This window comes from Homarus americanus, unplaced genomic scaffold (assembly GCF_018991925.1).
Source record: "Homarus americanus isolate GMGI-L3 unplaced genomic scaffold, GMGI_Hamer_2.0 scaffold40856, whole genome shotgun sequence".
Classification (NCBI taxonomy): domain Eukaryota; kingdom Metazoa; phylum Arthropoda; class Malacostraca; order Decapoda; family Nephropidae; genus Homarus; species Homarus americanus.
In genome coordinates, this window is record NW_024734615.1 from 6,234,450 (window position 1) to 6,250,861 (window position 16,412).

Genomic DNA, 16,412 nt, shown 5'->3' on the forward strand with positions numbered 1-16,412 from the left:
GGGCACCGCAAGCAAGGCGTGTGTTCTGAGCCTGACCTTGCGGTAGTACACAGGATGCCAATCCACTGAACATTGCCACGTTAAAAGTACCTGTAAAAGAAAGTGAAACAACATTGCGGCGAAAAGAGGGAAGAGGTGTCGACTAAAGGAGAGAGTTAATAAGACGAAATGCCTTTGATTCCACCCCTATCTAATACTGTAGTTGGACAGAAGAAGGCCACTGAATGGGGGAGCAGTACTCCAGAGTTAGGACGAATGAATCCCATATATGGAGTAACTGCTCCAGGGAGTAATAACAAGCATCTGTACAGCATTCCCAACTTCGGAGGCAGCTTTGGATTATACTAAGGATGTGTGATTTCAGGACATATTAGATGGTGAGGCCTAACATATTTATTTCAAATTTGGGGAGGGATGATAAGCTCTGAAATGTAATTGGTGGAGATAGTCTACAATTTACAAAGTGTTGGTAAATATTGGGTTTTATTACTATTGAACTTAACCATGTTGTATCTCCCCCATTCAGAAGTGCTGCACAGATCGCATTGATAGAAGTAATGATATCAGTTCTAAGAAACAGATCTAGTTTGAGAGTTAGGAGGAAGGAAAATGTGAGAAGAGTGAAAGTGGGAATCATCGGCGTAGAATGGATAGAATTAGTTTTAGTGTAGTAAATCATTGATAAAGAAGGAAGAGAGTTGGTGAAAAGAACAGAACCCTGTGGGGCCGCCACTATTGGTTGAGAAAAAAGAGCGTCGATCCTAAATAACAACTGCCATGGATGGGTTCTCAGGGAAGCTAGAGATAGAGAGGCAAAGTGGGGGAGAAAGAGAAACCAAGGAGGGAAGTTTAGATATGTAAAGACTTGTGCCATACCCTGTCCATCTTTGGAGATGTCGAGGGGCCACGACAAAAGTTTCCCCATAGTCCTAGAGGATGACCAAAGATGGGTGCAATAGAGGAGAGCAGATGGTGTAGCTGAAGTTGATGGTTTTAGGCCTTTGAATAATAAAGCCGTTGATGAACCTTATAGCTACTGCTCATTATATATCTTTATGTAGGGGTCATATGCGTTTTCCGTCCTGTTAATTTTAATGCTTCGTTCAGTTAATGGATCCACTTCAGAAAATATGTTCATTAGCACTGCATATAATATCTACAGGCCTCTCACCTTTTTTTTCATAAGCGTTTTAACACATCTTGTTTCTCGTAGCTTATACACTTTCTTTTAGCTTTTGAATCAGCACTACCATATGCTCTTGCTTATGCTAAATAAGGAAGCAAAATGCTAGAAACCGAAAGTTTTCTCCTTTTCTGTTCAGATCTACCGAAGCAAAAGGCCCGCCAAGCTGTGACTGTTTATACTAGTGATGCGCATCACCACTCTATGCCTACAGCCTCCATCACATGAGCATGTTTTTTATAATATACATTGGGATTTAGTTATTATTTATATGAAATTATAATTTTATTTTATTTTTTATTATATTTTGCACAAATGCATTAAATACGAAGGAAATAGCAGTGTGGAATTGAATTGGTCTAAATAAGCCAGGGTCTAAATATGAATAAATTAGCTAGTAAGCGTGGATTTTAGAGCTTTCTGTATATACCGTGAAATACCCGAGACTTCTAGAGGTTCCGTTCTAAAATCTTTCTGTAGCCAGTCATTTTTCCATATACAGGGGTCCTCAACTTACGAACGTCTGACTTACGAAAGCCCGCTGATACGAATGGGGTTAAACTTGAAACTTACAGTATTTTATTTACCTGATGACTTATTTTTTACTTTCATTTATTGTATTTTGTCATTCTATTTCTTCTTTTCTCTTAAATTAAGTGATTTTAGATGTATATAAAGACTTAGGCTATGATATAGTGGGATTTTAAACATTGCTCTGTAAGTACGGTATGCACATAGCATGTGTTCCGTCTTACGTACATTTCCGACTTAAGAACTTCCTCAGGAATGGAACCTGTTCGTAACCCGGGGACCCCCTGTACTGCACTGTACTTCACTGCAACTGAGTGTTATGACAAACCAATAGTCATGCTTTGGAACAATGCCAAACTTTTGGTTGTTTGAATATTAATTACAAAAACAACTATGAAAAATATTAAGATAGGCATATTCAAACTTAAACTTATGTTGAGAATTTCCAGGAAATGAGTTGTTAATATTATTTTGGGGATTCAGCTTGAGGAACCTTATGTTACATACCTGGTAATTTTGAAAAGTAAAAAATTCTCATGAATATTCTTTTACAGTGCTGCAAGATTTACAAAGGTCAAAGAGTGGTTAAGAAGCTTAGTGATCGAGAAACTGCTCAATTTATTAGGACAACAGCTGTTCCACCAGCAACAAGAAAGAAACAGATATGCAATATTCATCGCACCAATGACTTTACTCAAGATCCAATGCTGAAGAATCTGCAGTTCAGTATAGCAGAAAGAGTATGACCTCTCCCGTTTCTTTTATATGCAGTAATCACCATTTTATATATGAACATACAGTATACTTTTCCATTGACCCATTAGGCTTTGAGCCATTTTATATATATATATGTATATATATATATATATATATATATATATATATATATATATATATATATATATATATATATATATATATATATATATATATATATATATATATATATATATATATATATATATTTCATTAGCCCAATAAACACGCGGACTTCTACATACAATCAACACCTCAACCCGCCAGGACTCGAACCCAAGGCTCACGAGCCTTTGACTGTGACCGGGGAATGCTAACCGCTGGACCACCAGGATACTAAAAGCAGTCCTAGACTCTGTTATATTTCACACAAAGCCTGTTCAACGAGCTTATGGCGCCTTGAACCTCTAATGGGGACTACCCGTATCACGTAGGTGGTCAGAGTTAAGTTTTACCAAATCCGGCTTTGAAACACGAGGAACAGGCTTTGTATTATATATATATATATATATATATATATATATATATATATATATATATATATATATATATATATATATATATATATATATATATATATATATATATATATATATATATATATATATATAGTTAACCCTCACTTTACGCGGTTAATGTAACCCGGAGGGTACCGCGGAAAGCGAGAAACGCGTAAAGTGAATAACATAACATATGGGATTAATTGAAATGGAGTCCAGGCCGATCCCCAAACTCCACTTTTTGATGACACATAACTATGTTGTAGTAAAAATAACATCTTAATTTTATGATGGTACATGCACACAATTAATACTTAAGAGAAATAGAGAAATACAGTCGCCAAGTTAATGTCCATTCAAATAATGGACACACTCCCTCCCCCTCTCACACTACACTGCCGGCTCTTCCCTCTCTGAGAAATTTTGGGGGGAAAACCAGGTATAGTAATAAATAATACCTCAAACTAAAGTTAGGATAATATAATTGACATTGCTGGATTCCTTGTAAGACCAGGAATATTTTGAATATAAATGTCATATATTTTTCACAAAAGATAACATACTTACTCAGATTAAACATTTTATCTAAAAATTTTATGTCTAATGCAAAATATATGATGTTTATATTCAAAATGATCACCAAATTGTAAGAATTCCAGCAATGGAAATTATATTCTGGCCGGGTAATTTGTATGAATTTTATGAGCTAAAACAAATATCTTCAGTTAATAAAAAAAAAAAATATTCTTCACGACACTATCTGTCAATCAAAGTACCCCACCTTGCCTCCCCCCCTCTTCCAACCGCGCGGTCAGTCCCAACCCTCCCCCCCACCCCCCACCAATCCTCCCTTCAAGAGAAAGGTTGGGTGAAAAATTTAGATTTTAACATTTTGTATTAAATAATACCTCAGATTAAAGTTAGGATAATATAATTGACATTGCTGGATTCCTTGTAAGACCAGGAATATTTTGAATATAAACGTCATATATTTTGCACAAAAGATAACATACTTACTCAGATTAAACATTTTATCTAAAAATTTTATGTCTAATGCAAAATATATGATGTTTATATTCAAAATGATCACCAAATTGTAAGAATTCCAGCAATGTAAATTATATTCTGGCCGGGTAATTTGTATGAATTTTATGAGCTAAAATAAAAATCTTCAGTTAATAAAAAAATAAAAATATTCTTCACAGGGTAACAGATGGTCGGTCGCCAGTCCCTCCCTCCCTCCCCCCCACCCCCCACCAACGTCCCTACTAGATAAATGTGTGGAATGGTAGGCATTTGAAATTACTCTGAAATTTCTGAATATTACATATATATATATATATATATATATTACATATATATATATATATATATATATATATATATATATATATATATATATATATATATATATATATATATATATATATATATATATATATATATATATATTATATATATTTATTTATTTATTTATTTATTTACACAGTAGTACCCCGATTTACGCGGTCAATTGAACCCACAGGGTACCGCGGAAAGTGAAAACCGCGTAAAGTGAACAACAGAACATATGGGATTAATTCCAATAGAGACTGGCCCGACCCCCAAACTCCACTTTTTCCGACACAATACCTATGTTGTAGTAAAAATAGCATCTAAATTTTATGATGGTATGCTCACACAATTAATATTTAAGAAAAATACAGTCGCCAGGTTAATGTCCATTCAAATAATGGACTCAAATCCCCCCCCCTCCCCCCTCTTCTCAGCTCACTGGCCCCTACCTCTGAGAAATGATTGGGTGAAACAATAGATTTTAACGTTTAGTAATAAATAATACCTTGCAGGTCAGGGAATATTTTGAATGTAAACTTCATATATTTTGCACAAAAGATAAAATACTTGCTTTGTGTAAACCAAATTATTACATTAGATCTAAAATTTGTATGTCTAATGCAAAATCCATGATGTTTATATTCAAAATGATCATCATATTGTAAGAATTCCAGCAATGTAAATTATATTCTGGTCCAGTAATTTGTATGAATTTTATGAGCTAAAACAAATATCTTCAGTTAATAAAAAAAAATATATTCTTCACGACACTATCTGTCAATCAAAGTACCCCAACTTGCCTCCCCCCCTCTTCCAACTGCGCCAAATGGTCGGTTGGTCCCAACCCTCCCCCCCACCCCCACCCCCCACCTTCCCTCCCTACCAGAGAAATGTTGGGTGAAAAAAACTAGATTTTAACTTTAAGTAATAAATAAAACCTCAGACTAAAGTTAGGATAATATAATTGACATTTCTGGATTCCTTGCAGGTCAGGGAATATTTTGAATGTAAACATCATATATTTTGCACAAAAGATAAAATACAGTGGTCCCTCGGTTAACGAACACAATCCGTTCCAGCAGGTTGTTCGTTAACCGAAACCATTGTTTCAATGGGTTTTTGGGTAATTGGTTCCAGCTCACCGAAAATTGCCTAAATTCAACAAAAATGGTAGAAAAGTTCACTTACTTTGAGGTATGTATGTAGAAGGCTCCTGGATGATGATGATGATGATGATGGGAATTAGAATGGGGGTAGAGGAGAAGGAAGAAGAGAAGGCATTGGGGTGGAAGAGAAGTCACCCCATGGCACCATTTCACCCATAAAATTTTAGTTCTCTTGGTGTTTTTCAAGATTATTTTCTTTAAATCAACACTGCACTGCATTATATATTGTCAATATGTAAAATATATTTCAAAATCACCAATAATTTGCTTGGAAACACAGAAAAAAAGCATTTAGCTGAAGAGAGTCTCAAGCAAGATGTTACCTCCAGTGAAAACAGAGAGAGACTAACGCCTGTTTGCTGTGTTAAGAGGCTGGATGCCGCACATTAAACTAGTCACTTTACCTTCAATTATGTTCAATAATTGTTAAAATGACTAAAAAATTGAATATTAAAGTTTTAAAATTATTGAATAGTATAAACTTTTGATATTTACTCGTATATCACGGCCTATAAGACGAAATTTGAACATTAAAAAAATCTGCCCAAAGTTAGGGGTCGTCTAAACCACCAAGTTTAAAATTCTTACCTCTTAAATATTGTGGTTTAGTGTGTCAAGAGTGGTGATGAAAACATCGTAAGCCACTCACAAGGTCTTACCACTAATTATTTTATACTGAAACTTACGTTTGGCAAGCTGGATTCAAATTAAGATTACCGGTATATTAAAATAATAAAAATGTATTATAAACCTGTCTAACATACCGTAAAAGAGATTTATACCCCTATAATAAACACAGCTATCATCACACACCCCTCCCCATTTGCCAGTGAGGAGCCGTGGAGGTGGTCAGTAATGCATACCGGTATCGGTATATTTACTCATAATAATATTTATCTCCTATAAATAATTGATTTAAATTTTATTTTTTTCCAAAGAATATTCAGTAAATGAGTGCATTAATTCTTGAAACTATCGACGGTTAATTACAGACGCTCAAGTGACGTCACTAGTGTTTACACTACACCAGCTGGTAATATTTGATGCCATTACTTGAAGTGAATTGGCCTTATTTTAAGTAACTAACTATAAATAAATACAAAAATTAAAAAAAAAGATCAAAACTGAGAAATAATATACTGTATGTATGTTGTGTTGTCAAAGTAAGAGGAACAATTGTGTAAGTACGTAATATTTTTTCACTCAAATCCTAATGAAACACTACTGGAGAACATTCCTTTGTCGCAAAACAGTTTATAAATTAAAGAAAATAATTACAGTGTGTTTAATATATTACAGTATATTATAAATAAATAAATAAAACAAATAATTCGGTAAATCTATTTAAAGTAAATGGAAAATAAGCAAACATGTTATTTACCAAGACCCTTCCGTCTGGCTCAGGGTGAGATGTAGGGGAGATAAAGAAGGCTATTTATAGCCCATCAGAAGTGACCAGTACCCTAATGCACCATAAATAATTCATTGAACATTCATTTTTTGTACATAGTATATTCAGTATATATATATATATATATATATATATATATATATATATATATATATATATATATATATATATATATATATATATATATATATATATATATATATATATATATATATATATATATATATATATATATATATATATATATATATGTGTAATAAATGTATGTAGTAAGTACATACTGGTAACCTTTTTCACTCAAATCCTAATGAAACATCACAATTAGAATACGGTGGTTGCTGTTGAACCACATGTTGTATAAATAGTCACACCACCGAGACGAGGGAACACTCCCACCACGCTTCAGTGACGTCACTAGTGTTTACACTACACCAGCGGGTATAATTTGATGACATTACTTGAAGTGAATTGGCCTTATTTTAAAAAATCAAGGATGGTTGGTAAAGGACTACTGAGTCAGTGGGTAAGTGTCACATTTGGGGTACTGGTCTTATACAGCAAATAGAGCTCAAAAGCTACTTTTTAAATGGAAATTTGGGGGGGGCGTCTTATGCACCCCGCCGCCTTATAGGCCGTGATATACGGTACTAAAATAGTATGGAATTTAAGCCCTAGAACCGATTAATGTATTGGCGGACTAATGCTAAAGCTGGTTGACCGGCCAGTGCAAGCGAAAACATGTTGAGGTCGGTTCGTAAGAAATTCATTATCCGAATTTTTGTTCGTTAACCGAATTTTAAGAATCTTATGGGAGGCAGTTCGTTAACCGAAATTTCGTTAACCGAGACATTCGTTAACCGAGGGACCACTGTATTTGCTTTGTGTAAACCAAATTATTACATTAGATCTAAAATTTGTATGTCTAATGCAAAATCCTTGATGTTTATATTCAAAATGATCATCATATTGTAAGAATTCCAGCAATGTAAATTATATTCTGGCCGGGTAATTTGTATGAATTTTATGAGCTAAAACATATATCTTCATTAAATAAACAAAGAAATATTCTTCAAGGACACTATCTGTCAATCAAAATACTCGGCCCTAGCTGGGTCGGTCCCTCCCTCCCCCCACCCCCTACCTTCCCTCCCTACCGGAGAAGCTTTGGGAGAAAATAGTAATTTACATTTTTAGTAATAAATAATAACTCAGACTAAAGTTAGGATAATATAATTGACATTTCTGGATTCCTTGCAGGTCAGGGAATATTTTGAATGTAAACTTCATATATTTTGCACAAAAAATAAAATACTTGCTTTGTGTAAACCAAATTATTACATTAGATCTAAAATTTGTAATGCAAAATCCATGATGTTTATATCCAAAATGATCATCATATTGTAAGAATTCCAGCAATGTAAATTATATTCTGGCCGGGTAATTTGTATGAATTTTATGAGCTAAATAAAAAAAAAATTATACTTCACCGCGTATATGAGTAGATGCACCGTGGAAAGTGAAAGTCTGGTTCTGGCAAAGTACCGCGTAAATGAGAAATCTCGGAAAGTGAGACCGTGTAAAGCGGGGTAATACTGTACGTTAGTTTAGTACATTTTAGTAATGTACAGGTTTTTCAACTGTATTTTTTGGTAGATTCACATAAATTTCTTCATTTATTTTTACTCATTTACATGCACACACCATCCTAAAAAAAATTAAAAGAAATAATTATCCTAAGTGCAAACCTGTACTGTACTAAAATGTACACTAAATTATTAATAAACTCTTTATGTCTAGTGCAAATTATAGCATGTTTATATTCAAATTAATCACTATCTTACAAGAATCCCTGCAATGTAAATTATATTCTCCCAGGTCAGTTCAGTGATATTTTATAAGAGAAAAACTAAAAGTCAATCTTACAGACTGATAAATAAACACGCACTAGACCAGGGGTTCTCAACCAGGGGGGAATTCCCTCCAGGGAGGGAATTCAGGTTTTCAGGGGGGGGGAAACTGATTCGGGAGCAAGAGATATGGTCGATGAGACATCAATCACAGAATTTTGGCCCTTGATGTGCGATTCCTACCCAAAAGTGGCAGAAAGAGCTATCCATGCATTGCTTCCGTTTGTGTCAACATATCTTTGTGAGTCAGGCTTTTCAACTCTGTTGCAAATTAAAACGAAGCAACGTAGTCGATTAGAGGTAGAAAATGACCTGCGTTGTGCCCTTTCAAGCACTCCTCCGCGTATCCCAGAATTGGCGAAGAAAAAACAATCACAGGTTTCTCATTGACTGTAATTTTCATCTGAATAAAATTAATTACAAATTTACAATACAGTTAACCCTCACTTTACGCGGTCCCGCATTCCGCGTTTCCATGTTAACGCGGTGCCTTGCCAGAACCTCACGTGCTCACATTACGCGGAGAGTGTCCGGCGCGATGCTATTTTTAGATTCGCGCCACCCGCCCGCCTGCCTGCCTGCCTCTCCCTCCTCCTCCCTCCGCTTGGGCAAGCGGCGCGGTAAGGTTGCGCAGTGTGTGTCTTTGTTGCGTTATCACTGACGTCATATGACGTATCAGACCTGTGATTGGCCATGCATCCCTACCCCCCTCTGCTGCTAGCTGTAATTGGCTTAAAGTATTATGACGTGTCCACCCGGGGGAGGGAGGGAGGGAGGGAGGAAAGACGACGCTTGACCTAGCCGCGGCAGTTTCATCCCTCAAGGCCACTCCGTGTAAACGCGCATCCATTGTTCCGTAAAATGGCTTCCGCCGGACCACCACCCCCAGAGAGAAACCTTTCCTTACCTGGACCCAGCGGCACTAAACCAAAGAAGACACGACGTTCCTTAAGCTACAAGGTGAAGTATAGCATCATCCAAGAGTTGGAGAAAGGAACAAGGCAGGTTGATTTGGCGCGCCAGCATGGCGTGAACGAATCTACGATCCGGACTATAAAGAAGGATTCAGCCAAGATAAAGGAGCACATGAAGATCACAAAGTCTACAGGTGCTTCTATGATCAAGTATTTTCACAACCAGGTGCTTCTCAAGACAGAAAAATTACTTGTGAGGTACTTGGTGCGTCAGGCGCGACGGAACATGGCGGTCGACACGCGCTCTGTTAAGGACTACGCACGTGAACTGTACATGGCAGTGGCACGAAAGATGGGAACTTCAGAGCCCAAACCCTTTAATGCTTCCTCTGGGTGGTTACAGAGGTTTAAGATCCGGAACAAGATCACCAATATAAACATTGGTGGTGAAGAAGCGAGTGCTGATCGTGCTGCGGCTCGGGAATTTCCTCCGTTTTTACGTGAGATTATGGAGGAAGGACAGTACACCGACGACCAGGTGTTTAACATGGACGAATCTGGTCTTTTCTGGAAAAAACTACCTTCCAAGTCCTTCGTTGTGAAGAATGCCAGCAGGATTCGGGGCCGGAAAATGCAGAAGGAACGCATCACCGTCCTGTTTACCACCAATGCCTCCGGTACCTGTAAGCTCAAGTTATCGGTGATCCACACAGCACGCAAGCCGCACGCCTACAAGAGCATGGACATGACCAAGCTAAATGTCCACTGGCTGACAGCACGTAAGGCATGGATGTTCTCTACACTGTCCCTCCTGGTTTGATGACTGTTTTGTTCCCGATGTAAAGAAATTCTGTGAGCGACAGAATGTCCCATTTAATATTTTGTTGCTGCTGGACAACGCACCAGGACACTCGCCCCTACTGTTAGATCGTCACCCCAACATAAAAGTGTTCTTCCTTCCTCCCAACACTACGTCTTTAATCCAGCCCATGGACCAGGAGTTGATTTGCAATGTGAAAGCTGCATTCTCAACAAAAAAATTCCAGGTCCTGAGCGACTACACCAACACCAGGGAAGAGTTGCGTAACCTGAGTGACACCACCACCGATAGCAAGAGCGAAGAAGATGAGGATCAACAGTTAGAACAGCAAAAAATACTCTTCAAACAATTCTGGAGAGTATTTAACATCAAGAAAGCTGTGGACTTCTTGGTGGAGTCATGGGATCAGCTGTCTATTGCTACAATTCGTCACGCATGGAGACATGTGTTGCATGGAATACCAGGTGAGAGGAGGAGTCAATCTGTGACTGGTGAGGTTCAGAATGTTGCAGTAGCAGTGGACCTTGCCAGAGAAGCTGCGCAGACTGTTACAGTTCCAGGCTTCTCCGAGACCACCAACGACGACATCCTGGAGGTGATCAGAGATCCTGAAGTGACTGCCGACGAGATGTTGGAAGAAGAACACGTCAGTGAAGAGGAGGAAGAAGGTGCGTCAGTCTCCGAAGAACACAATTTAAGTCATAGTGATATTAAGGGTGCCATGGAGTGTGCAGAGAAGATGAAGTCCTTCCTTTCCCGCGACAATGACGATGACCGCTATGAAGTCTTCCATACCCGGCTGGTGCAGGCTATGGAGCTGTACATCAAGGTGTATCACGACAACATCAACGCCAGCCGTCAGCAAAGCATAACAGATTTCTTCGCCCGCAACCCACCACAGCCAGCCCAAGCCAGTGATAGTGGCAGTGAAGATGACTTTGAGGGATTTGTCAGGGAAGCCCTGACAACTGTAAGTGACAGTGATGGTGATTCACCTAGTAATGGTGATTCACCTGAGGGCCAGTAATCTGCCCTCTGCCTCGGAACCAGCCTCCATCCCCGTATGCCGACCCATCTCTTCTACTACCGTAAGTGTTACACCTAATTTTTAGTTTTCTAACCTTACCTTTATTTTTCCTATGTTAACCTTTATCTTTCCTAACCTAACCTCTTCTATATTACTTGTTTTTTCATACCATCATAAAGTTAAGATAAATTTTTTACTACAACATAGTTGTGTGTCGTCAAAAAGTGGAGTTTGGGGATCGGCCCGGACTCCATTTCAATTAATCCCATATGTTATGTTATTCACTTTACGCGTTCCTCACTTTCCGCGGTACCCTCCGGGTTACATTAACCACGTAAAGTGAGGGTTAACTGTATCCTGGTATTCTATTGAACTTTTTGTTTATTGCATTATGCTTCAGTTTGGTCTGTTAAGTAATTCATTATAAATAAAAAAAAAACTATTTTACTTTTATTCAAGTTTTATAAATCCATCAACATTTTCAATTGGCATTTAATTTGTAAAACTCCACTATAAAAATAATCCATGTAAAATTGTAAATGTACTGTATATGTACTAATATGGAAAAAATAAAGGATTTTCAGTATTATATGCATATTATTTGGAATGCACTTTTTGAGGCAGACAATCTTGGAAAGGAGGGGGGAATGACATTCTGACATATGGTGAAAGGGGTGCATGGGGCAAACAAGGTTGAGAACCACTGCACTAGACCTTCCGCGCCAACTGTCACCTCACCTCCCCCCACCCTCTCCCTCACTCCCTCCCCATCTTCCCAGCCAGGTTTGGATGGTTATAGGCTTTAAGTTTTTATCCTATATAATATCACAGACTAAAGTTAAGAGAATATAATTTGCATTGCTTTAATCCTTGCAAGGCAGCGAATAATTAGAATCTAAACGTCATGTATTTTGCACAAGAGATAAAAATTAATTACCTGTACTACATTACAATAGTGATTTATGAGTTATAGTGTATATGTACGTATAAATATAGTGATTTAAGGGCATTTTAGTGAATTTTGGGGAGTATTTCTGACTTTACGCTTTTTTTTTTTGCTTTACACGAAGTCCCAGGAACGTAATCCCCCCGCATAAGTTGCGAGTCTACTGTATTGTATATATGTGAGTTTGTGTGTAGACACACACGCAAAACACCTACAATTAATAATAATGGGAAAATACTCTCACAATAATCAGAAACAAATTGATTACAAATGTGAGTCTACCCTCAAGTCCATGCTCTATTAATAAAGTAATAAAGTATGGACTTTAGGGTAGACTCACATTTTTAATAAATTTGTTTCTGATTATTTGAGAGAGGATTTTCCAATTACTATTTATGTGTGTGTGTGTGTGTGTGTGTGTGTGTGTGTGTCTACACACACACACACATATTTGCAATACAGGTAAAGGAAATTACTGTCTCTAGAACGAATGGCTCCCTGTCCCAGCCGCGAAAATGCCAGCAACTTTAAAACTACCCACAGACATTCTTGGGTACATCCAGGGGGTCATCCACGAATAATAGAGGACCGCAAAATAAAAATACGCGAACTTGGGGGGCCCCCTTGTATAAACATTTCGGTGACTGCGCGCCTAACAACAATTTATTTATACTTTTTATTCTGTAACTCCATTACTTTTCAAATTTTCATTTTTGCTGATTTCACCATCGTCTTCCTCGTGATTTACTCTTTCTTGCCATGTGCATTTAATGCTGACTGATTCAGTGATGTGGGTACAGCACAGAGAAATCAACAGTAAACACTGACTTTTCTCTTATACTCACTAAAATGGCTTTTATTTATTTTTTTTTTTACAGGGTTTCACATGATTTCCCAACCTTTTATATGTAGGAAGGCATCATTTGAATAAATATTTGACAATATCTTGGTCATGAATAGCGCTCGGGAAAAAAATATCTTCTCCACGATTTCTGATCATTCTATGGGCTCCAAACACAGCGAATGATAGGCCCATTAAATAAATTTCAGGCGATCCTGAGTGTGTTAAGTGGTCATGACATATCTTCCATGTATAACATGTAAGCCACTGGGATAATCAGCCCTGTTTTTCATCCTTTCGTTGTTGTTGTGGTAATCAAGGACACATCCCTGATGAACATTGAGGACTCCCTGTATGTGATCATTGGAAATACAGCACTTTGCCAGAACGTTTATGTTTGTGGCAGTTTTATTCATGGTTTTATGAAAACATTTCAGAAACCACTCTTTTGTATTATCTTTTGGTTTATAAAAAAATAAGTTGTGTGGTGCCAATTTAAAACACTGCAAATGTTTCTATAGCACAGGAAAAAAATGCAGAATAAAAATATGTACTGGTTAAACTGACATATTTGATAATATAACAATGTATTGTACATTTTGGTGTTTATATTCCAGGTGTTGGGAGATCTTCAGTTCCATTTCTACCATCGGTGGTTTGATGTTATATTCCTTGTATCTGCACTGACTACCATGGGTATTCTCTACTTGGCACACAAGCAAGTTATTACCAGTGATAAGACCGAGAGCTTTTATGAACCTAAGTGGTGACCTAAGTTCTTATTTACTTGTTGAATATTTATATTAGATGTTTAGTTTTTAATAAAAACTGTACATGTGATAAAGCTGAAGGAGGAACTTCTTTAAAAATGAATGATTCTCATATGAGGATGTGAAGGTTTCTACAATGAACATTTTTATATACAGCATGATGAAATAACCCATCACCACTTTCCAATGTGTTTTCAGTTCTAAGAGACCTTCTGAAATGACAAAGCCTCATATAATTAAAAAAAAATTAGAATCACTTCATTCTCATGCCTTGAGTCTGGATTGCTAAGTTTTCAATCACTGTTTATTGTGGTTATGTATCTCCATTCTTGTGTAGTCTTAAGTTATTCATTTATTTACCAATTTCTATATGATCCTAAATAATTGTGTTAAATGCACTGATTAACAACCATATTTCTTTTAAAAACAGACTTAAGATAAATTCTGCAAAATTTCAGTTGTGTAAAATTGTAAATGGAGCTAACTATAAAATTTCAGTTGTTAAATGTAAGAACTAAATCCAGTACCCAATAACTGCACTATTTTCACTATATCTGATCAGTAAATCCAATGTGGTACATGGCTATAAAATATATCAGGTTTATTGCAGCTGATTTGGAACCACTTTGTAGCACATGACCTTTAGATATAAACTGATGCAGAAACCCTGTCATAAGAGAATACTTACCCGGTACATGTATGTGGCTATTGAGAGTCAGTTGTTTTTTAAACTACCATACTGTACTACCCTCCCATTGATGTCACTTCATTCCCCATATTCTATACTGATTATATTCATGCATTGCAAACATTGCCGTTGTTTCATTTCTCTTGCTTTCAAAGTACAAGTAGGTGGTAGTTTGTCCACTAACATAAATTGAATAAACATGTAAACTTCTGTAATAAATATTTTATTATAAGATATATTTTACTTCAGGCTCAAAAAATGTCAATCATGCATTTACCTATTTGTTTCTATATTGAAGACTTCCTGTATTTTTCACATGCAAAGATCATGAATTCATGTTGGAGTTCTCATTCCACCAGCATTTTATATACAATACAATATTAAAACAATTTAAAAAATCATCCAAAATTTATTATAAATGCCTGCATATATGAGTGTGTGGTCACACATTCTTAGATATTTATATGATACAGTATATGGATCAAAATCAGTGTTGAGATGTGATCCTGTAATTCTGAAATTATGCAGTAAATATTTATCTAGCGTTAAAATTGCTATTTTAAAATACCATTTTTACAAAGTAGCTTGAGACTAAATCACTTTCCTTAAAACCGGTATTGGGTTATGTTCCTGTAGAATTGCAGTGAAATGCATAAAAATATAAATAACCTTGGGAAGAAAATATATAGGCTTGTATTTTTCACTTCTCAAGATGCTCAACAATGATATTTTGTACGTCCAGAAGTGAGACGTCTTCTTCATCTTTGAGAAAAAGGTTCAAGAGTGGAAAGGATGCAGCTTTCCCCCGTTCAATCTTTCCCTTCCACAATCTCAGCTTCGCCTTGAATGCCTTGAGTTTTTCTGACAAAGTGAGATAAGTGTCATCCCTTCCTTGCATGGACATGTTCAGCAAATTCAACTCAGAGAATATATCTGCCAGATATGTCAGCTGAAGCAACCACCTTGGTTCCGAAAGCCGTGATGCCAGTGCATGTTTCTTCTCGTTCAAGATGATTTCAACCTGTGTACGCATTTCAAACACTCTTTGGAGCACTTTCCCTCGAGACAGCCACCTGACGGCAGAGTAGTAAAGCAGGTGTTCATACTCCGACCCCATATCAGAGCACATCTGGTTGAACAGCCTTGAATTCAGAGCTGATGATTTAATAAAGTTTACTATTTTAATCACATCTTCCATCACAGAGTTAAGCTCATGTGACAGTTTCCGGGAGGCAAGGTTTTCCCAGTGGAGCAGACAATGAACCACTATCACTGCGGGGTTGACTTGTTTTACTCTCGCAGTGAAACCCTGACGTGCCCCTTGCATTGCCGGTGCTCCGTCTGAGCACACACTGAAACACTGATCCCAGCTTAGGTTTTCTTCCTTGATGAAGCTATCAACCAACTTGAACAGATCCTCACCTGTTGTTGTCGTCTCCAGTTGTTTACAGAACTGGAAGTTCTCTTCCTTGTCGCTCGTCCCTTGGTACCGCGCATATACCAAGAGCTGTGCATCGTCACTGACGTCAGTTGACTCATCCAACTGCAAGCTGAATTTTCTTCTCTTCTTGATGGCAGCCACTACTTGTTCTTTGATGTCTGCCGACATTTCTTGAA

At 37.0% G+C, this 16,412-nt stretch overlaps 2 protein-coding genes across 2 annotated transcripts in view; one reads left to right on the plus strand and one right to left on the minus strand.

Annotated features, from left to right (window-relative positions):
* Window positions 1-15,346, plus strand: part of LOC121870399 (Golgi pH regulator-like) — a 69,913-nt gene extending 54,567 nt beyond the window's left edge. The window contains exon 5 of the mRNA XM_042372227.1: window positions 13,955-15,346. Within this exon, the coding sequence (XP_042228161.1) occupies window positions 13,955-14,107 (153 nt within the window). The 3' untranslated portion in view covers window positions 14,108-15,346. The remainder of the gene's footprint in view (window positions 1-13,954) is intronic.
* A 149-nt stretch (window positions 15,347-15,495) lies between these two features.
* On the minus strand, window positions 15,496-16,404 carry LOC121870332 (zinc finger BED domain-containing protein 5-like). The gene has a single exon (XM_042372115.1). It carries the CDS (start codon window positions 16,402-16,404, stop codon window positions 15,496-15,498), a length of 909 nt encoding a protein of 302 aa, XP_042228049.1.
* Window positions 16,405-16,412: the final 8 nt, after the last annotated feature.

What these genes read in the sequence shown, in the direction of transcription:
- LOC121870332 (XM_042372115.1), bottom strand. Translation starts at nt 16,404, where the DNA reads ATGTCGGCAGACATCAAAGAACAAGTAGTGGCTGCCATCAAGAAGAGA.